This window comes from Cydia splendana, chromosome 12, assembly GCF_910591565.1.
Source record: "Cydia splendana chromosome 12, ilCydSple1.2, whole genome shotgun sequence".
In the NCBI taxonomy this organism is placed as follows: domain Eukaryota; kingdom Metazoa; phylum Arthropoda; class Insecta; order Lepidoptera; family Tortricidae; genus Cydia; species Cydia splendana.
The window spans coordinates 6,385,621-6,408,857 of record NC_085971.1 but is presented as its reverse complement, the minus strand read 5'-3'; the positions used below and the strand labels follow the sequence as shown (position 1 = coordinate 6,408,857).

Here is a 23,237-nt window from a genome sequence, read left to right as displayed (position 1 = left end):
ATAGTTTTGACTTACAAAGTCCATGAATCTATAGGTAGTAGTTTAGGGCTTTAGGTAATACACTAACAAAATTGTGGGGATTTGTTTCATTTTGTCATACTGTGAAATGTAATGAATTAAAAAAATACCAATATGCTTAACTTTGGGATCAGAAAAGACAACTTAGAACCGCGAAAATCGAAGTTCGCAAATTGCGGGCATCCTTCTCTGTCACTCTAATTACGCCTTCATTGGAGTAAAAGAGAAAGATCCTCGGAATTTGCGAATTTCGGTTTGCGCGGTAGCCCCTCTGAATCTATAATATATGAACTTTCCGTTCCATTAGTTTGAAATTACTTAACTGATTTCCATAAAACCTATTTACTTTACAACCATCCTAAATAAACTAAAGCTTTTACGCACACAAACCCATGTAAATTTGTTTATCCTTTTAGAAACTATGAGGCCTCGTTTATGGTTTATTGGAAACGTACCTCAATTTGCCAGAACCATTGATAAAGTATAATTGTGATATAAGTTGGGGTGGGATGTTTAATTTTGTATATTTGATGGCAACTTCTAGGTAAAAACTTTTAAAACTTCAGGTTTTTAAAAGTCTTGGGCAGTTTATTTTAGTTCGGCACCTAAATTTAAAAATAAGTACACAAGCCACTCCTGTTTCCTAGGATTATAGAGTTTAAAATAAAGCATAAGTTAAAATATCATCTGTTATTTAATATGTATCTACATGGGTCATGGGTTGTCTAGCTAAAAATGAAACAACCTTTTCTCTAAATTGTCACTCCCCTTTTTCTTCCACTTAGTACCTGATTCAGCTAAGCAACCCATAATGTTTATTTTTCTTTATGTATGTATTGCCTAACACATTGTACAAAAATGAGGTGAGGGTAATAATGACCAGTACATGTGACTGTTAGTTCAAATGTAACTGGGCTTTGGTTAGGCAATATCCGGCATCTCACAGCTGCCTGTGATCTGCTGCGTTCATAACCAGAAACTGCGAAATGCTTAGAAATGGAACGGTCATTCATGTTCATAACTACAGTTTGGTTAGCCTTGGACTCACATATATATATATATATATATATATATATATATATATATATATATATATATATATACATATATACATAATAAATAAACATACATACATACATAATAAAGAAAAATAAGCCTAAATTAACAACTTAATAAAGCTGAAATAAATCGAAAAAATGCCCCTGCGGCATATTTAGTAGAGATGGTAAGTTAGGCGAGGTTATTATACTCGTATATGAAGCTACATATTTTCAAACTCATTATCTCTAATATATTTTACTCATATTTCGTATCGTCAGAAGTCACGTTCCGCATATTTTAGCTTTAAAAATACCAGATTTCACAAACGCCAGCGTGTCGATCGCAAGCGAATCTTTCAGAGTCAGTTTCATTAAAATCCCAGGCCGTCTCCGTCACAAAAGAACTGGCTCCCGTCATATTTTTAATCTTCTAGCTGAACAATGAGGATAGCTTCAGCGAACAGAGAAAACGCTTTTACAGATAACATCTACAAAGTAGACATGACTGACCACAGACTAGATTTTACGTCTTTAAAATCACGCACTAAACTTACAGATAAAAAACATTTTCTTCACATTTTAAAATGTTGTTGATTAAATTGTTTCAAATATGTACACACATTAACTTATGTCGGCATTAAGCTGAGGATTACTCTTCTATATTGCTCAGAGAAAATATTTCTTATTTATAAAATGTCGTTTTTTATTTGCGTAACATTAAGAAGGTGACAAATGTTGATGCTCAAGTTAGTAAATGTCTCCTTTGAACATTATTTGCACGAGATTCCCATTTCATGTGTAAGTCGGTAAAGAGACTTTCTCACAGTAACATGCAAAATGCCTTGGCATGTTGTTGAAGTTCTGTCAATCCACATAATTAGAAGATCGTCAAGTCTTTTCTTTCCTCCTGATTATTCGTTAGATTAAAATGAGCCATGTTCAGTCAATTGTAAAAATATGGGTGCATACTATACAAGTTACTCAAACATGTGTCCCATAATGTAGCCTCCCCAACTATATATATCTATAAATACCCCCTTAATAATACATATAATAAACCCCCCCTTAATAATTACCCCTATAATTTGGCCTTGTCGTGATCGTCTAGCTAGCAGTTAGGTCCCCCTCGAAGTGAACCGCGGAAACCTAGGTTCTTTAATGAGTAAAGCTACATTTTGGACTCTGTTTTTAGATATTATTACCTACCTAGATTTTAATTAAAGAATATTTAATATACTTACTAAAATAATTTATGACGTAGCTAAGAAATAGAATGAAACCCTTTTATTTAATTATAAGAATAGGAAATACTACGAGTTTTATGGCGTAATGTAAATGATGTTAAGAGAACCAAAACTAGAATGATATTGAAGATATGCAGCGTATATATGATAATTGATAATATAAATATAAAAATATTTGTTGGTAAAAACCTGCCACACCTATTAAGCCTCCGGGATAACATATAAGTAGCATTCCTGGGATAAGCCCATTTACACCCTAACTTTTCAAGATTATAATTAACTACCAGCTTCTTGCGAAGATGCTACTCACACGTTCGATGCAGGATTGGGGGCTCCTAGTCCAGTCAACAAGGTTAGTCGGAACACCTACCCTAACTTGTTAGCCAGACGGGCTTTTACCAACACTTCGGAAGATAAGCGCACCTAGATGATGATGAAAAGAAGTGTCAAAGTATCCATCAGTCATCAAAATTACTAATCTTTTTTACATTCAAAAGCTAAGGATATGAATCCTTTCATCCCATTTCCCAGAACTAAGAGTATAAACAGTAAATCTGATTTTTAGAGGTATAAACGAAGTACTAAGTTCATTTGTTAAAAATTAAACTTTATAAGACTAAGAATATCAAGACCAGTAGATATATTTAGCTCGAAACATCCTCTGGATTACTTCTGCCTGCCAAAGGGTCCCTAAAACAATCCTTTCTTCGATTTTCTATCTCAGAAAAGTCTGTGTTCCTAAACCCAGCTTGATATTAAAGAATTTGTTTTGTAAATACCTTAGAAACCTGATTACAATACCCAGTACTTCATTTCTACTCCAGAAGACCAGAATTGTGATAGATAAAATTAATATAATATCTTTTTACCCAGATAAATTAGAACACTAAGAAATTAAGACAATTAATCACCTTACCGCACGACTTCTAAAGTAATGATACCATATTTGAAGCCCGTACTGAGAAATATATATCAACCATATAAATTTTATAGACCAGAACTAAAAGGAACCCTAGTAGATAACAAATTGAGTGTGTGCTTCTACCCTATCCCTACCCATTGTCCCTAATCTAGTACATTCAAAGCATAGTTCGTTCTTACCATCGACCTAATGCTTTGTAATATACGCAAGTGTGGTCCCTACGAGAAGCTGTCAAGTTCGGCAGGCGAAACCGAGAAGGCAACCTACAGGCCAGTGTAGTGTGTAGCTCCCCCTTCTGTGCTCGCAAGCTAGGATACAGAAAGTAAGCCGGCCCTATTCCATGTATATAATAGGATCAGTACCCTAGCACACACATACCAATCACAAGAGAAACTCTGCCACGACCTAAACTGTGAGATATGATATCAATCACGACAGAGTCCCGCCCTGCAACCAGCACAAGCACGTACCAATGCACCGAAATAGATAAATATATTTAAGCGGGGACCTAGCCTCAATTACTGCCGACTTCAGTGGGCCCAGATTACTCCGGATGACGCACACGTGACGTCCCCACATCCATCTAAACAGCTGGACTTTGAGACCAGTGAGATGCTCATCCCTTGTGCAAGTATAAAAGGGAATGCCAAGCTCTCTCACACTTGGAGCAAAAGACTCCTAACCATCCAATCCTTTGACACCGTTAGGCGGAGTGAATGCTTAGCTGGACAAACTGTCAGTCCAAACAATGATCTGGCTTTAAAAATAGCAAAAAGACTCTTTAGGAAGGTATGAGAATATCTAAGTTTACTTTTACAAAAAGAACCCCACGCAAAATAAAACAAAACCATGAAATTCCCTTAAACACTGCCATTCTGAATCCACGCTTTGTAACGGTATTGTACCCCCAAAGCTGAACCCAGAAACACAGTACCCACAGAAAACTTCACGATAAAACCCACACACAAGAAAGCAAAGAAACTCCGCCATAGTCCTAACTTAATTCCACAAAGATAGATATTATCTTCGTACAATCAAGCACAGACACACAATCTCCAAGCTTAAATTTACTAGGATAATTCCAGGTAAACCCAAACAGAAAAAGTAGCAGAGAAACTTCACCCACCAGCACTATGTACGCCCAAAGCCAGGGACATTGCTAGCCAAAGATTAGAGAATGAATAAGTCCGTAAGCAAGGCCCGCTCAGCCTTATATAATATCCAAATGGCGACAAACGTTTCAACGCTTCAAGAAGAAGAGTCATATATCCCCGTTTGTTTACTATTCGAAAGTGCTTATTCCCTGCATATTAATACTCATAATCGTTTAATGTTAGCAAGGTGGAGGCTATCAATGCAGTCATAAAAATAGCGACATGATCCTCTTAGAAGTAAAGATCTTAAATCCTTGTTTGTTTACTAAGTCATATGTCCCACTCATTAAGGCTCATAATCTGCCGAACCCAACGGAACCATACCCGAACAATACGATCATAAAACTGGCGACAGTATTCGAAATTCAAATATTTAAATCCTATTCTGTTTACATAAGCCTTATGTCCTACACTTTAACGTTCATAATCTATTAATGCTGATGAAGCTATTTTTCAACGATACCTACGCACACTAAAGCAACCAAAAGTATGTTTGAGTTAACATCTTTCCCTTTATGATTCCAAATATTGCGTCCGTACTGAAGTATTTCATGTTTATTTTTATAATAATGTATTAAACATATAATAGAAGTTAATTATTTAATCATTGTAACCTTTTATCTACCTCACGCTTTTTGAATTTTGCGGTTTAAAACGATATCAGAACGTCACCGCGCCTATACCTGTCAAAGTCAATGTAAACAACCTTACAATATTTGTTTTCCTAAGCAAATTCTTGTTATTATTTTGTTTTTACTAAGTTAATTAGCAATTAATTGAATCGTGGATACATGTAATAAAGACTAGACTAAGAAATCAAGTGCTTCGAGTTACCATCGTTTAGATCTTTCAATCAAAACCGTGATGTAAACACACGACCGGCAAGGAAGCTCCCGGAAGCTTTCCTTCACCGCTAAAATGTAAGTTTTATATTGATAAATGAGCTTAATATTACGTAATAGGCATATGGCCAGTCACAGCCGCCCCCAATTTAAGTGTTTTATGAATTACTTCAGGAATTTATAAAAAACTTCAATTTCCCCTAGATTAGTCAGATAATTTCCCTCCCTTTTTAAACGTGTGGTGTGTATTCCAATACTAAATGACTGTTAGCGACTCAGCTCCGAAATTAGGCCATCAGAACTCTGTCAATGAACCATGACAACTTTTTCCCCAGCAACCTCGCTTCGCCAAAGATATTAGGTTGTGAATCTAATAAGTTAATAGTTAACTCGTCCTTGCCAGCTCAACCCGGTGCACCGAGTATTACTCCTGTCTCTACCCTTTACGCCGCGCACTTCCGTAGAAGAGCATAAGATGAGACAGCAAAAACCTCCCAAGCAAAACGAAGAGACCTTTAATTTTTATAAGTACGAAGCTTTCAAGCTCCATTGTCAGAATTCAAACCAAATTTCATTGCCCTATCACCCTCAGCCACGTTTTCTTGGTGCGTGTCTTATACTTGAATAACATATACCGACCTTTAAATTTGTTTGGGTGTTTTTTTTTTCATTAAACAAACTTAAAATTGACACAATTAAATACCTCAATTTGGTACACCAAAATTATTTTTGTCTAAACCTAAGAACCATATAATCAAGTAATAAAACTAATTACGTATAGTAATGAAAACAAAAAAATATAATTTTAATTTACTCTTAAGTAGAGCCTCGTCCTTCTAGACGCTCACAGCTCATGAAAATATGTCGAATGTCGGATATATCTCATCCAAGACAAGGTGTGTAGAAGTCGTGTAAGTATTATTACCTTGTAGAGTAATAGCCACAAAATAATACCCTTTTGGAACGGGTCTATATCCAATGGATTCTAACCTACTGATAAAAATTTTCTGGCTAGTTGTGTATTCCCCGTCCCCCCCTTGTTTTTCCCCTGCAAAAACCCGACAAATCTAGTCTGGATTACCCTCTCGCCTTTGTCTATCTGTATCAATCCAGTTTTTCCAAAACAAGTACATTCGTCCACTAAGCATACAAACACTCGTACATCACTTACGTAAAACCTCGTAACTTTAATTTCTCAGTGCACACAAACTTTTATTCCTCCGCAACTACGCTATCACACGATTCATACAGACAGCCAATGCTCTGGTAAGCAATCCAAATGAAATAAAAAGAATTTTAAGTTTACATATTATTACATTTATACTCAAAAAAAAACATCCCCTATCCCGCCTTGACCCAATACTAACCCATTATTTTTATCCCTATCTGATAAGGAAAGAAAAAAATTGCTGGCACTCATCCCGAGTTTACCCTTTAATTATTTTTAGCCTTAGATGACTAAAAAAACGTAAACATTAACTTCAGGACTTCCGTTGAATTATTTTTAATTTTATTTATTATTTATTTATCTCTATTTATTTTGACCAAATATTAGGATTAAGTATCTGGGAGACCGAACGTACAAAACTCTTACAAAAACTCAAAAACACGCGCCCCCCAGCGACAAGACCCAGCGAGAACGCCCCCTCGCCCCTGAAAACTCCAATATAGCAAATTTCATCGAAATCGCCAGAGCCGTTTGCGAGATTCCCGAAATATATAAATATAAAAGAATTGCTCGTTATTTGTAGGCGGACTATTTTTTTCTTGTTCAAAAGGACAAGAAAAGTTCAACAATGTTGTTCAAAACACAATAGGGTCACCCGATTTTGCAATAAACAAACGTTGGAGAAGTACAGTCAGCTGCAGAGAAAATGACCCATCTTGCATATAATTTAGTATATAAGAGTACTAAACGAAAACAGATAAGGATAGGAAATAAGGATCTACACAAGCGCCTACTAACAGAAAGGCATTGTGTAGAATGGCAGGTTTGGGTTAACAAAATACCGACCTTAGATGGTCGCGACCCTCAGTCATGACTCATGAGGAATCGAGAAAGAGTACGAGCGTATAATACTGCTAACTGTACACTCAAATAATGAAAAATTAATTCTGAGACGCGCTCAACTATTCCACTGTCGACCTAGTTATAACATAGTTGATATGCTGCTTGTAATATTTGACTATCGCTCTAAAAGCCCAAAAAATAAACTATTTCGCAATAATCATATACCGGTTAATTATCATATAATTCTGATGTCATCCCCTTAATACTGAGCAACTTTGTTTCAATGAACATAAGCCACAAAAAAACTGAAGTAAAAACCGGAACGTGTTTTATAAATTTAAAAATAAAATATAATATTGACCCTACTTATAGTAAAAAAAAAAAACTAAACAAAACACAGAACGTGTTTCATAAATTTAAAACCCATAAGAATTGACTGTACTTGTATGTTGCCTTTATAGGTATGATTAGCCCATTGGTCCTTAAAACAATGCAAACATACTCCCAAATAAATAAGCATCAAAGTAGACTTTGATTTGGAGTGAAAATTCTGACCACTTCCTTATGACATTTATAATGATGATGATGATTTTATGATGATGATGTTGTCCTATGGTACCCCATTGGTACAGAAGGCCTTCGTGAGACGGCGCCATCCACTCCTGTCAATAAATATGAATATGTCCCGTGCCTCGCGCTCCGCGTCCCTCTAAATCAGTCCAGCTGCCCTCAGCTTGGCGTTGACAGTACACTGTCACGTGTGCGCCGACTGACCCCGTCGCCTGATGCAGTATTAGCAACCTACCATATATGCTGCAAAACATACTCAAATAACGTCATTAAGTAACCTAAAGGTCATCAACCTGTCACAATTATATTACACCAAATAAAAATTTACCTACAAACATACAACAATATTATCCCTTCACAAAACATTGGGCTTAATTTTATTTGATTTTAACTACCTCATATTAAAATATAATAATAACTTAGTTTTAAAATTGGTGCACTCGAAGAGAGGCCTATGCTCAGCAGCGAACGATAAAAGGTTGATATGATGATGATGATTAAGTTTTTTTTAAAATTACATATTTTTTTTCTATTGAACGTTCATTAACTTCCTCTTCTTTCTTCTATTCGAAATATTGTTTCTTGAAATTGTCCGCAGTCCGTAGAACGATTGTAGGAAGTAGCCGCGACTGTTGTTACTTGATCACACTAGTAGCTAAGGAATTCCTCTTCTATCTTCTACAAATAGGCAGCACAATCATCTTGTCACGAATATCCGGTTACCAGCAAGCAATGTGACTAAGCTATCCCGAAATTTCACTGTACACTGTAACTACCACAAACTAGTGCCTACGTCAATTCTTGGGACCAGTTGTCGAAACCGATGATGACCTCAAACGTACGTTATCTCACTCAATTGGAATATAGGTAATTAGCTAACACAAAACCCGAATCATAATACTGTTACACATCTAGGTCTCTTAGGAACTAAGTAGGTACCTAGATGTTCTTAATCTACTGACCGTAAAACTTTTATTCATAACTCCATCTCCAGTTTGTATTATCAAACTACATAATATCCAAAACAACTTGTATAAGAAAGATAAATCACGAAACTAAAATAATTTAAATATAATGAAGCCATAAAATTATCTAATTTATAGCAATAACATTGCAAAATTGTCTGATTTATTAAAACCAATTCACAAACAAAAAAATAAAAAATTAAAACGCTTTCACTATGCGGGATTCGAACCCAGACCTCTAACATTTGAATCACATACTGTAGCCCACAGTCGAGACCGTTAGGCTATCTAGGTGTTAACAAATTAGACAAATTTAACAATCACATTTTTGAATTTCTTTTATTTTTATAGCGTCCTACACATATAATGACTAATTACAACTTTTTTTTCATTATGATAAGCTCAAAAAGGAACGCAAATATCTACACATATAAATACAACCAAACTTCACGAAATTCTTTGATAAACGCTATTTATTAATCGAGAATCATGTAGATAGAAAAATTAAAAGAGCATTTTATTAAAACCTTGAAACGTTAGAAAGATTATATATAAATCCTACATGCAGTATATACTGTGAACAAGCGATAAGATATTTTTTTATACTAAGATAACCTATAAAAGTACCAGGTTCGACAAAATTTTCTACTCACGTGTTAGATGCACATTCCTTGATAATAAGTACTATTTCCATCACACATCACTGACTTAACTCACTGCACTATTTTAACATAGATTTACTACAAGAAAACACATAATTTTGTTTTGTTTACAAAATGCACTCGTTACTTGCGGCTGCAAAATGCACGTAAAATAACCCAATTTTCACTTGAATACGCGTTTGCACTTTTTCTGAACCTACTCCGGGATAGCATCTACATTTATTTTCGTCCGAAACATTGTCCATTTCATTTTATCACTGCCTCATACCATAATTTCGTCCAAAACAAAGTTGTTTTATTTACGAAGCCGACATATTTTATTTTAACACGTTTTGATCAGATAACATGGCCCCAGTTTGTTAATATGCACTTCACTAAACCTCACTATGATTCTTATTTGTCTCACATAAGGAATTCCATTATTAAACCAATCTACAGACTCATTTTACGATTTCTTAAATAAAATACAATTACTCCGCGTATACAAATTCCAAGAACTGTCAAAAGTTTCAGAGACGTATTTTACTTAAAGTTCTAAGATGCAAACAAAACTTGGCAAACCACGTTTGTCTGTAGCAAAGGCGGCAAACTCGAAAATGTATGCGTAAAAAAAACTGTCTTTCATAACAAAACTTGAACCCCGCGCACCCCGCTGAATTGAACTTTATTTTATTGATTTTTAGAATATATCCTTTTATCTATAGCAATATGTACGAATAAACTTAACTATAATTCTTCAATAATTGTTTTTGTGAGTCTGAGAGAGCGTGACACCATCACGATTGTTATCTATTACCTTCCGATATCTATGATCTTCCGCCTTAAATAGTAGGACCCTATAGATGTGCTACACGCGTGCGTCCGTGAGAGACAAAACATACGCAACTGCACGAGACTGTGACAAGGACAAACAATAATAGCGCTTTCGTTTTTACACCTACTGAAAAATACATAAGACTATCCCGTTCTGTCACCTAGTGACAGTAGCGCCACCATTACGATCGTGTAAGTAAATTCGTTTTTACAAACGGGCCTCCGCGTGCTTACGCAATGCGACGAAACTCAAAAACACTTTCTAACATTTTTGACAATACACCATAATAGCCTACGTAATTTGGTCGGATTCATTTGTTTACCATAGAATGAATTGTAGTGAACTCAGTAAGTTTCCAATAATTTGCGTGAATAATGAAAAATTGAACCAAAAACCCTTATATATTATCATTTAAGTTTTTATTTTTATGTAGAATGATTTGAATGATAAAACGCATTTTTACAATGTGAAAAACTAAACAATCGATCTATTGATTGATCCAAACCATAAGCTATTCTAGACTGAATGTCCTACAACTTCTACATTTGGCTGGGTGAAATTTTTGTCTATGGCAATTTTACCAACTGTCAAGCTCCTAAGTTCCGTTGTAAACTGCAAAAAAAAAAAGATGCTTTAACAAATATCAAGGCAAAATTATATCACTGAGCTAAATTTAAAGATACTACGGTAAAAAGAAAGTCTCTGAGAGCGTCCATAATGATTTCCATCTATCGAAGAACCTACAAGACCAAGAAAAATGGAATACAGATCATCCCACGAATTTCCTTCTACTTATTTCATCAAACTAAATAGTCAGGGAACCTTTATTAGTGCCCGTATTTCTGATCCAGTGTACTTATTTATTTTACGTGCCTAAGTACAGACAGTGTCAGTGTGACAGTGCGAGTGAAATAAATACAAAGTTGGGAACGTTGGGAATCATTCCTTCTAGCAAGGTAAGGTTATGTTCTTGTTTCTTCTTTAAACAAGTTACTGCTATCGAGACCCTGTTAAATACATTTGAATATCACCAATCAGAAAATAATTGTTCGCAATTTGACTTACCTATCATTAAATCTATTTTTCTGACTGATCATATCTGTAAATGGCTAGCATTAGTTTCTTTACTTTCAACATTCTACTTTATAATGCCGACGCCTAGTGGATTGTATTTCCTTCTTTATACTCTTTATTCAGTAACATAAAGACATTTCTTTTTGATAAATGAAAGAGATCAAAGCAAAATCTGTATTTAAAAAAAATTACTTTGATTTTCGTTTTACTCTGTCTAATTAACATAATATTAGTCCTCCACTACAATATTTGTATTACAATAACATTTAAAAGCTATGTTTGATGTTTCAGTAAGCTGACAACTGCATTAAAATGATTCCCTGGTGATATACAAAACTGTTATTGAAGAGAAATAAGTTGAAATTATGGTGTGGAAAACTCCATTTGCTGATTTTGAAGAATATTTCCTGACCCTTAACAGTAAGTATAACTACCCTGTTACCATATAAATACCCTTAGGTGTTGTTGTTCTAAAAGATGGTTTGACTAATTTTTTTTTGAAATAAGTGCTTCTTGAACCTGGAAATGCAATATATTATAAAAATCATAACTATATGATAGTGTCAGCTAAAAATAAACTGGTTTCTTTACATGTTAATGACAACTGATGATGAATATGTATTTTTCTCTTGAAAATGATCCCATAGTTGTCTGGTAACTTAAATAAAAATATGTGAACATAAACCTGGACCTGCCAGTTGTCACAATAAACCTTACTGTTATGTGTAGACAATTGAGGGTAGGTGTTGACTATTGTGTACCTACAAAGTAAGGTAGTTAGAAAAGGCAGTCTATCAATGTGAACCTGTACCAGTACATGTAAGACGTATATGTGAGGTGTGCAATAATTGTATTGTATTGCATATGTGCTTCGACCCCTAAACTGTGAGTTATATTACTTACAATGTACGTTTCATTTTTTTAGCAAACAAAACCAACGCGATGGCTGTCTGCTAACCGGTGACATCTAAGCTGATTGGAGCAAATTCCCATTGTTGCCTACAAAGGCTCCTCCGAGTGTTTCGACACTACCCTAGTAAGTATAACAGTAATTTCTAGACTTAATCCTACTTAGAAAATAAATAAGTTGAAATTTTTCCATTTGTTCTACAAAAAAAAAACTTAAGAGTTTTATTTTTTCTGTTTTCTTAACTGTGAAGACCCTACCTGTAGTAAATAATAAACCCTGTTAATGAGACTTAAGTAGATTTTCTTAAATATACCCTACTTTAGCTAAGTTTTCCATAATTCCGGTTCCAGTGTTACCCGGAGGCTGACTTTGTCCCGGAGTGTCAAGGTGCCTTCACTGTACTTCTGCTGACTGCTTCCATTTATGAAAGGTATTTCATCTCATTATATAAATACATAACTTATTATAAACTAAACAACTCATGATTTATGTTGGACACTACTATTTCAAATGCTTGAGCGGAGAGTTCTTGATGGCAGAGCGGTGAGTTCAAAACTGTGCTTAGCCTACATACCCTATTCTAATTCTGTTGACTTAAGTAAACTTAATCTAGCTTATTTGTGACTTAACTATAGAAGTATGTCCTGCAAAGATTCTCAACCTTTTTTGGAATTTGAAAAATATGAAGTACTGCCTACTTTTGCATATTTTTACTATGTCATTATATTGACGATAATATTGTTGAAATTCGGGAGAGCACATGTGATGCTGTACTCATTTAACCTGAAAACATCTGTAATAATACCATGAATTGCGACGAATAAATGATTATGATTGCGTACGTGACAAACCCAGGCTGGTTTTGTTGAAGTATCCACATATTTCATTACACTACACATGCATTAAAAATAATATCGCGCCCCCGTGAATGGATGTCTTAAGAAAAATGTTGACATATTGCCTAAAAATCTAAAGCTATTATTTGAACTGAATTTTCTAATATGTACTTGTCTAACTTATTTCAGACTACCAAGGCGCTTGACTGCTACTGATACATGAAGACCCCTGTTTGCTGGCTTCATCTCAAGAACTTTGCTGCAAAAATGGCTGCTGTTACTGCTACACCCAGAAAAACTACAGAACAAAAGAATCCTTCGTTTTACGTTTTTATTAGGTACCTATTTAGTATGCTAGCTTAATCAACTGTGTACTATTTGACTGTACTCAGTACACGATTGAAAAGTACCGTCAGTAGAACAGTACTGTAATCCTAACTAACCTATGATGATATACCCACTTTATAGTACAAATATGCTTATGTATGCACACTGTTCGTCCAGGTGCTTCGCGCGTTACATATCCTAATCGATTTTAATGAAATTATTTGAGCTGCTTCGATAATGAGTGAGGAGACCACACAAGGTAGCTCGCTGAGGCTTTGATTGATAATGACAAAACAATAAACGGTAATTACACTTACTTTAGCGATCTTCTAGATAAATATTGTGACTTTTAGGGTTCCGTACCAATGAGTATGTAGATAAATTTTCCGAACATGTGTATGTTCCACTAAATCTCTAATAATTATCGTATGACGTACTATTGCTGATTTTTAAACATACCATACATTACTCAACCTGGGTATTGCCTATTCAAATCCAAGCTCATACATACATACATGCTCGTATTTCCTGTCTTATGGTAGCAAATGTATGATGCTCGCATACAGTGACCAACCTAAGCTTATTTCTAGCATGTGTGGTTGTCACTCAGACGAACACATAGTAAGATTTGTACCTAACAGAATTATCTGTTTCTTAATACTATTCTATAAAAGTCAAAGCTATGGTAGGCCGTCAGATTTTTGGTGCGAGGCGCAAACGTGTCGATTATGCCTTCTATCAACTTCTATGAAATGGCAAAACCTACCTTGTACAAGAAAACGTACCGACGAGAACGGTAGATGGCAGCACCTGCCTTGGCAATCCACATGTGTACACATGCTTCCGATTCAGCCCACAAGACGGCAGACCCACCAAAGCGCACGGTCCCTATTATTTGTTCTGTAGGTTATAGAGTGATATTTTACCAGTAAACAAGCCGTCTAACAAAGATCTAACTCTTAAATCAACGCATGTGTACATCTATTATTTTTTTATGATATAGAAGGCAAAAGCAGACGAATGACTGATTTTATTTAATTATTTAACACGTTTTTGATTTTATATACATGATTTTACAACGAATAAATGAAATGAAATGACTCGCCTGAAGGCAAATGGTTACCAACACCCCGCAAAAACAGAGGGTGACAAAAGCGTTGCCGACTTTTAAGATGGGAAATAAGAAAGTCGCAGAATACGCCCCCTGTACCTTAGTATTTTGCATGTAAATGAACTATTACACGCCCCCAAAACTTTAGACTAAAGCATGACTTCTTACACAACTAGATATCTTGGCCTAGACTATTTTAGGTAATGTTATCTTATCTCTAGTCTATTAGTAACCCTGCCTACGTATGCTGCGTGACAAAGACGCGGCTACTTCGAATCATGGACATTATTTGTATCTAAGTATGTATTTATTCATACCAGTATGTACTCGCCGCCAAGTACCCGCAGTACCAGCTGTGGATATGTGAAAAACTGACCCGGAAATATTTATTTATTTATTTCATTATTGTTATTGATACCTGCGATGAACTATATTTCTTAACAAGCCCAATAAAGGCGCGAGAGAAATAAGTCTGATAACCGTAATAAGAGCTAATGTTATAGACATACACACATTCTACATGTACCTACTTTAATTTTGTTACTTTATTTTTCAGGTATCAATGACGCAAGAAGATGGATTTATAGTTGTGATGACACACATCTTTAGCTGAAAAATATGAAAAGAAAACCCTAATTACGGCGAGCAGTGAACGAGTAAAAATGTAGTACCAAACTCGTCAAGAGATGGCGCCACCTCCGAGATAGAACACGCTAACGATGTGTCGACGTAGAATCATGACGTCGGAGATGCAAACTACCGATCGATTTGAAATGTTAAGAGAAAATTAGAACTTGGTCTGCTGCATAAGTGCATACGCATGCTGAAGTTACAGCAGTTTCGTTACGTACATGTTATCAGTAAATTGTACACAGTATTGTAATAAATACGCCAACTGAAATAATTACATTTTTTTCGTCTACAGAGAGTAACCCTTACTACAATAGAAATAATAAAGTAAAAGAAAAATTAAATAGATCATTTTTTTTTAGTAATAAAATTAATGTTTCATGACTTTTATTTAAAACACAACAGAATACGAATCCAAAAATAAGCATACCCACTCCACTTTCACGGTAACAAAAGCCATAAAGGCTACTTTTTACATAGATATATCTTAAAAAACCGTAGTAACCCCAGGTAACCTACATCCTGCGTCACTTTGGCTCCAAAATGTAACCCATTGGGCTATTTTCTATTATTTATTTTTAGAAACCTCGGTATCCAAAATGAACCTAAAAGGAACATTTTAGATCCCTTGGTCACGGAACCAAAACGTACCCTCCACAACTATATATATCTATAAATACCCCCTTAATAATACATATAATAAACCCCCCCTTAATAATTACCCCTATAATTTGGCCTTGTCGTGATCGTCTAGCTAGCAGTTAGGTCCCCCTCGAAGTGAACCGCGGAAACCTAGGTTCTTTAATGAGTAAAGCTACATTTTGGACTCTGTTTTTAGATATTATTACCTACCTAGATTTTAATTAAAGAATATTTAATATACTTACTAAAATAATTTATGACGTAGCTAAGAAATAGAATGAAACCCTTTTATTTAATTATAAGAATAGGAAATACTACGAGTTTTATGGCGTAATGTAAATGATGTTAAGAGAACCAAAACTAGAATGATATTGAAGATATGCAGCGTATATATGATAATTGATAATATAAATATAAAAATATTTGTTGGTAAAAACCTGCCACACCTATTAAGCCTCCGGGATAACATATAAGTAGCATTCCTGGGATAAGCCCATTTACACCCTAACTTTTCAAGATTATAATTAACTACCAGCTTCTTGCGAAGATGCTACTCACACGTTCGATGCAGGATTGGGGGCTCCTAGTCCAGTCAACAAGGTTAGTCGGAACACCTACCCTAACTTGTTAGCCAGACGGGCTTTTACCAACACTTCGGAAGATAAGCGCACCTAGATGATGATGAAAAGAAGTGTCAAAGTATCCATCAGTCATCAAAATTACTAATCTTTTTTACATTCAAAAGCTAAGGATATGAATCCTTTCATCCCATTTCCCAGAACTAAGAGTATAAACAGTAAATCTGATTTTTAGAGGTATAAACGAAGTACTAAGTTCATTTGTTAAAAATTAAACTTTATAAGACTAAGAATATCAAGACCAGTAGATATATTTAGCTCGAAACATCCTCTGGATTACTTCTGCCTGCCAAAGGGTCCCTAAAACAATCCTTTCTTCGATTTTCTATCTCAGAAAAGTCTGTGTTCCTAAACCCAGCTTGATATTAAAGAATTTGTTTTGTAAATACCTTAGAAACCTGATTACAATACCCAGTACTTCATTTCTACTCCAGAAGACCAGAATTGTGATAGATAAAATTAATATAATATCTTTTTACCCAGATAAATTAGAACACTAAGAAATTAAGACAATTAATCACCTTACCGCACGACTTCTAAAGTAATGATACCATATTTGAAGCCCGTACTGAGAAATATATATCAACCATATAAATTTTATAGACCAGAACTAAAAGGAACCCTAGTAGATAACAAATTGAGTGTGTGCTTCTACCCTATCCCTACCCATTGTCCCTAATCTAGTACATTCAAAGCATAGTTCGTTCTTACCATCGACCTAATGCTTTGTAATATACGCAAGTGTGGTCCCTACGAGAAGCTGTCAAGTTCGGCAGGCGAAACCGAGAAGGCAACCTACAGGCCAGTGTAGTGTGTAGCTCCCCCTTCTGTGCTCGCAAGCTAGGATACAGAAAGTAAGCCGGCCCTATTCCATGTATATAATAGGATCAGTACCCTAGCACACACATACCAATCACAAGAGAAACTCTGCCACGACCTAAACTGTGAGATATGATATCAATCACGACAGAGTCCCGCCCTGCAACCAGCACAAGCACGTACCAATGCACCGAAATAGATAAATATATTTAAGCGGGGACCTAGCCTCAATTACTGCCGACTTCAGTGGGCCCAGATTACTCCGGATGACGCACACGTGACGTCCCCACATCCATCTAAACAGCTGGACTTTGAGACCAGTGAGATGCTCATCCCTTGTGCAAGTATAAAAGGGAATGCCAAGCTCTCTCACACTTGGAGCAAAAGACTCCTAACCATCCAATCCTTTGACACCGTTAGGCGGAGTGAATGCTTAGCTGGACAAACTGTCAGTCCAAACAATGATCTGGCTTTAAAAATAGCAAAAAGACTCTTTAGGAAGGTATGAGAATATCTAAGTTTACTTTTACAAAAAGAACCCCACGCAAAATAAAACAAAACCATGAAATTCCCTTAAACACTGCCATTCTGAATCCACGCTTTGTAACGGTATTGTACCCCCAAAGCTGAACCCAGAAACACAGTACCCACAGAAAACTTCACGATAAAACCCACACACAAGAAAGCAAAGAAACTCCGCCATAGTCCTAACTTAATTCCACAAAGATAGATATTATCTTCGTACAATCAAGCACAGACACACAATCTCCAAGCTTAAATTTACTAGGATAATTCCAGGTAAACCCAAACAGAAAAAGTAGCAGAGAAACTTCACCCACCAGCACTATGTACGCCCAAAGCCAGGGACATTGCTAGCCAAAGATTAGAGAATGAATAAGTCCGTAAGCAAGGCCCGCTCAGCCTTATATAATATCCAAATGGCGACAAACGTTTCAACGCTTCAAGAAGAAGAGTCATATATCCCCGTTTGTTTACTATTCGAAAGTGCTTATTCCCTGCATATTAATACTCATAATCGTTTAATGTTAGCAAGGTGGAGGCTATCAATGCAGTCATAAAAATAGCGACATGATCCTCTTAGAAGTAAAGATCTTAAATCCTTGTTTGTTTACTAAGTCATATGTCCCACTCATTAAGGCTCATAATCTGCCGAACCCAACGGAACCATACCCGAACAATACGATCATAAAACTGGCGACAGTATTCGAAATTCAAATATTTAAATCCTATTCTGTTTACATAAGCCTTATGTCCTACACTTTAACGTTCATAATCTATTAATGCTGATGAAGCTATTTTTCAACGATACCTACGCACACTAAAGCAACCAAAAGTATGTTTGAGTTAACATCTTTCCCTTTATGATTCCAAATATTGCGTCCGTACTGAAGTATTTCATGTTTATTTTTATAATAATGTATTAAACATATAATAGAAGTTAATTATTTAATCATTGTAACCTTTTATCTACCTCACGCTTTTTGAATTTTGCGGTTTAAAACGATATCAGAACGTCACCGCGCCTATACCTGTCAAAGTCAATGTAAACAACCTTACAATATTTGTTTTCCTAAGCAAATTCTTGTTATTATTTTGTTTTTACTAAGTTAATTAGCAATTAATTGAATCGTGGATACATGTAATAAAGACTAGACTAAGAAATCAAGTGCTTCGAGTTACCATCGTTTAGATCTTTCAATCAAAACCGTGATGTAAACACACGACCGGCAAGGAAGCTCCCGGAAGCTTTCCTTCACCGCTAAAATGTAAGTTTTATATTGATAAATGAGCTTAATATTACGTAATAGGCATATGGCCAGTCACAATAATAGTGGTCCATGGTTCTTAATTCGTTGACATAAGAGCTATGGGACATATTTTTGAGTACGATGTGTGCACCCATATTTTTACACTTGACTGTACCTACCGTATCATTGACCTTTAAAATTAATAAATGTAATTAATAATTTCGCATAAGATGTGGCCAAAATAAATCATTAAATTGTTCATTAAAAAAATTTGCGTCTAATTTAGGTAGATGCCCTTTTCAAGTTCAAGCCTTCTTGAAATTTATTAATATCGTTTAGATATTATTTTATAAGTATTTATGGCTCGGATGTTTTATCGAAGCAGGTTTTGGCGAATTGAATTTTATGCCTTGACTTAGTTCAAGGTTGCTTTGACTTAGTTGGTCAAGTGATTTCTTAGTAGGTACATTTATTATCTAGAATCATTATTCTACCTAGCTATATATTTTAATACAACTTCTAGGAATATTTAAATTCTTTTTACACTGTCAATGTGTGATTAAATATGTTATATTTCATTGTTACAGGGTCAAATTCAAGATATAAAAATTTTCGTAGGCGCTGAAGAAAGTATTATAGATAATATATGTAAATCTGTAAGTATATCTATTGCTATATATTATTCATCTTAATTTTAAGGGTAGTTTATTGTCGACATAATACTTGTTCCTCCATAATAATAGTGGAATATTATACTACCATGAAAAAGTGAAAATAATATTCTGCTGAATTACTATTTTTAAGACAAATGTGTACGATTCCAGATACATACATTTTATCAAGCAATTTTATTTACATGGGTAAATATTAAAATAATTATGATATAATTTAAAAAAATATTATGATCGTTTATATTATTACGGAAATAAAAGTACCTCAAATTTAATGATGTCAAATTGATTAATATCGTTTAACAGAATTAACAAAATTGATATATTGAAGTAACAGGCGTTAGGTATAACAAATCATCAAGTGAGTAGGGAATACTGATTTTGTACTATTTTCAAAATTACATTTGTACCTACCTACCGCTACTTGTATATCTTTTAAAATAAAATATATATGTAATTTTGATGATTTTCAGGATTTTAGACTACCCGACAGTGTATGTATTGTTTTATTAAAATTTTTACTCATATTAGTCATTATCTGTCAAGCTTCGTGTCCTTCTTCTCTTCTCTTAACTGATGCGGCGGCAAAAGTGAATTTATAAATATATTAATCGACTACAGCACAAATATACGTTTACGCACAACAATAACAAACAATAAAAATGTATTAACTATCAATTGTTTCCTTAAAATATTAAGATGGAATCGGTCATCTTCACTTCTTTTTATTTGTCAAAAAATAAGAAAACAATTGATTAACGAATTAAACATTTTCTTAATCGCTTTCAGCACATATTTTACAGCATGTGAGCTGCCTGTTTTAATATTATTATCAATTCGCATACTTAATTATCAAATGCGTACTTTGCCTGTGTAATCATCACCTTTTAAATACAAGTATAATCCACTTATCGGCCGCCATTTTATTCAGGTATGTCACATTAAAAGTGGATAATGTCGCATTGTAAATACAAAAATGTATGTCATAGATCCATTCTAGAAAAATAAGTTTCAGAAACAATTCTAAACACTCAAATTATTTTTGTGCGTAATCGACATGGTTTCCAAGGACAGGGATGGAAAGTGTTTAATTCTTTAATGTTTCTTTTATAGGCTGGTAAACCGCCTGGGGGTTATGGTGTAAGTGTTCAAATCTTATTTCCTATAACAATGTAATCAGAACAATATCTAAAAAATATATGAAAATGATAGTTTTTATATGTACGTATACTCTGAATTTTCTCTCAGACAACACGGCCCTGGACCTGTACGAATTTGCTAATCAATCTTCTTCGCATTTATATCGCTTAACGAATACTACAATTCTGAGTGGATTGCCACTCAATACAATATCAAATGAGCTCCGCGCCTTAGACGGATTGAAATAAAATAATTAATTGTAATGAATCTTCACATATATTATTGTACAAACAACAAAACATTAATGTAAAATATATTTGTTCAAAAATACTTCGGTACTATGTTTTGTAAGAATATTTCTTTTACCAAAGGATATTACGATTAAACTACCTACCCCCTGTGTTACATATCACTCATATCAGTAAAACAATTTTTTTTATTTGTTTTGATTACATTGTTTGTAAATTGTCTTTTATTTAACTTATATCTCTATTTCTTGATTTTTAAAGTTACAACCTAATAGGTTTACTAATGAAACACAAAATTTTAATTCTAATTTAAACAACCAAAAACTTAATTAAAACTAAATTAATGTTTCTATTTTAATTAATAGATATTAACGCTCATAATCTTTTAGGGGCCAATAGCAGCAAGTCTTATCGCTGAAAGGCCCGTAAGTGGAGAATTTTCATTTTTATTTTTCTGATTGGCTTTTTTTCAATTGGCTGTAATAATTGTCTGCTTAATGTGACCATCTATCCCATCTATGCTCGATGTCAAACCATTGGCGATCAGCGAGTAGGGCGAGTTCTTTGTGGGTGTCTTTTACAAAAAGTTCTTACCACCCACATACTTACGGATGCTTCCGGACGTCTTACATGAGAAAATAAATAGGCGATCGCAACTCACTCTTTTGGTCACGCCTTTGGTCGGACAACTGCCTATTTGTTATGTTCTGCTTTGCTTGGAAAGGCGGTGAAATTATGATGTACATGTATAGGTAAACCAGAACTTTGGGAGTACTGTCAAGAGGGCGCTCGTTTTGAATTTTATATAGCAACAATTTGTATAGTGGGGACAATGGAAATTGGCAGATGATTTTTGTTTTATTCCGACAACTTTAATAAGTGCGAAGTTTGATGTTTGGATATTTCTTCGGTTTTTACGCTATAAAATTCGTGAATTTTACGACGTATGACACATAAATCAAAATCATCCAAATCTATTTTCTTTTTTTGTTTTCTTTTTTTTAGGTTTGGTCGTTTAATTCCGCCCTTACGCCCTTCGCTAGCAATCCGTGATACCGATGCATGCGATACACCTAATACACAAATCAAATTATTACAAGACATCAACCAAATCGTGACGACCTGACTATAGTGACATTTGTCCATAAGTTTGAAACTTACCCGTCAATTCAGGTGGTAATTTTGTTATGTTTTCTAATGGAAGATATTTCTCTCCCGCACGTTTTTTTTTCAATAAATAACTATATACACCGTTTACAACTTTTTCTCTGTAAAATCTAAAACTTTCGGCATGATTATTGCAGTCTAATAATAATTCACACGAAACTAGACAAAGCAATGTTTACATTGTCAATATTGACAACTATCATAGAGGGTAGATGTTGTCTATTATTAAAGTTGTTGCCATTGCTAGAAATTAGTACCAACAAATTTCCGTATCATGGCGCACCCTCAATAGATCCTGGTTCACCTATACCTGTCTTTAAAAATAAATTTGATTTAACTGTACCAGAGTTTGACAAGCTTACACAAATGTTAATCTTCCGAGGTACGTAAATAGATTTGTTTAATTCTATTAAATGGAAAATTAAGTAAAATATAATAGAAGGGTCAGACACTGGTTCATTTAAATGTCAATTATACATTTTTACTACTGTGATGTATCTAACAATTTTGTACATTTATAGTTCACGGATATCTTCGATTTAAGAACATCATCAACGACAGGTATTGTACTATTTATTCATTAATTAATCAAAAAAATAAGAAATAATATATTTATTGCATCATTCTGTTCTTTCGAAATAATACTAACATTAATAATGAGTAAAACATCATTTGAATTTACTTAAAGAATTTAAATTCTTATACAATATATCAGAAATTTGTAGACAAAAATGTTATCGATATAAAATCAAATTATTTTATTGTAGCAATAGTTTTATTTTTCAGACAGGCGTGACGGAATCGGTGGCGATGTAAGTATAGGTTATACGCCATTGTTATTTTAAAGTCTTTTATAAAATTATGACTCTTGCTAAGGTATAAACAAATAATAGTAATCAAAATTTAATATCATGAATAATTTCACCATAATCTATTTGACCATTTTATCATAGTTGTCTTTTTTTAAATTGCATTGTCAATTAATAGTGTCTAAAGTGTCAAAGCTTGACTAC

At 34.4% G+C, this 23,237-nt stretch overlaps 1 protein-coding gene across 2 annotated transcripts in view; it reads left to right on the top strand.

Annotated features, from left to right (window-relative positions):
* The window catches only part of LOC134795382 (uncharacterized), a 115,630-nt gene extending 94,021 nt beyond the window's left edge, over window positions 1-21,609 (top strand). Inside the window, exons 4-6 of one of the 2 annotated variants that reach the window (XM_063767216.1) lie at window positions 19,586-19,654; window positions 20,783-20,809; window positions 21,447-21,609. In XM_063767216.1, the coding sequence (XP_063623286.1) occupies window positions 19,586-19,654; window positions 20,783-20,809; window positions 21,447-21,515 (165 nt within the window). In that variant the 3' untranslated portion in view covers window positions 21,516-21,609. Of the gene's footprint in view, window positions 1-19,585; window positions 19,655-20,142; window positions 20,221-20,782; window positions 20,810-21,446 lie in introns of those variants that run through there. The other variant, XR_010144806.1, reaches the window with a different exon arrangement.
* The last annotated feature ends 1,628 nt before the right edge of the window (window positions 21,610-23,237 follow it).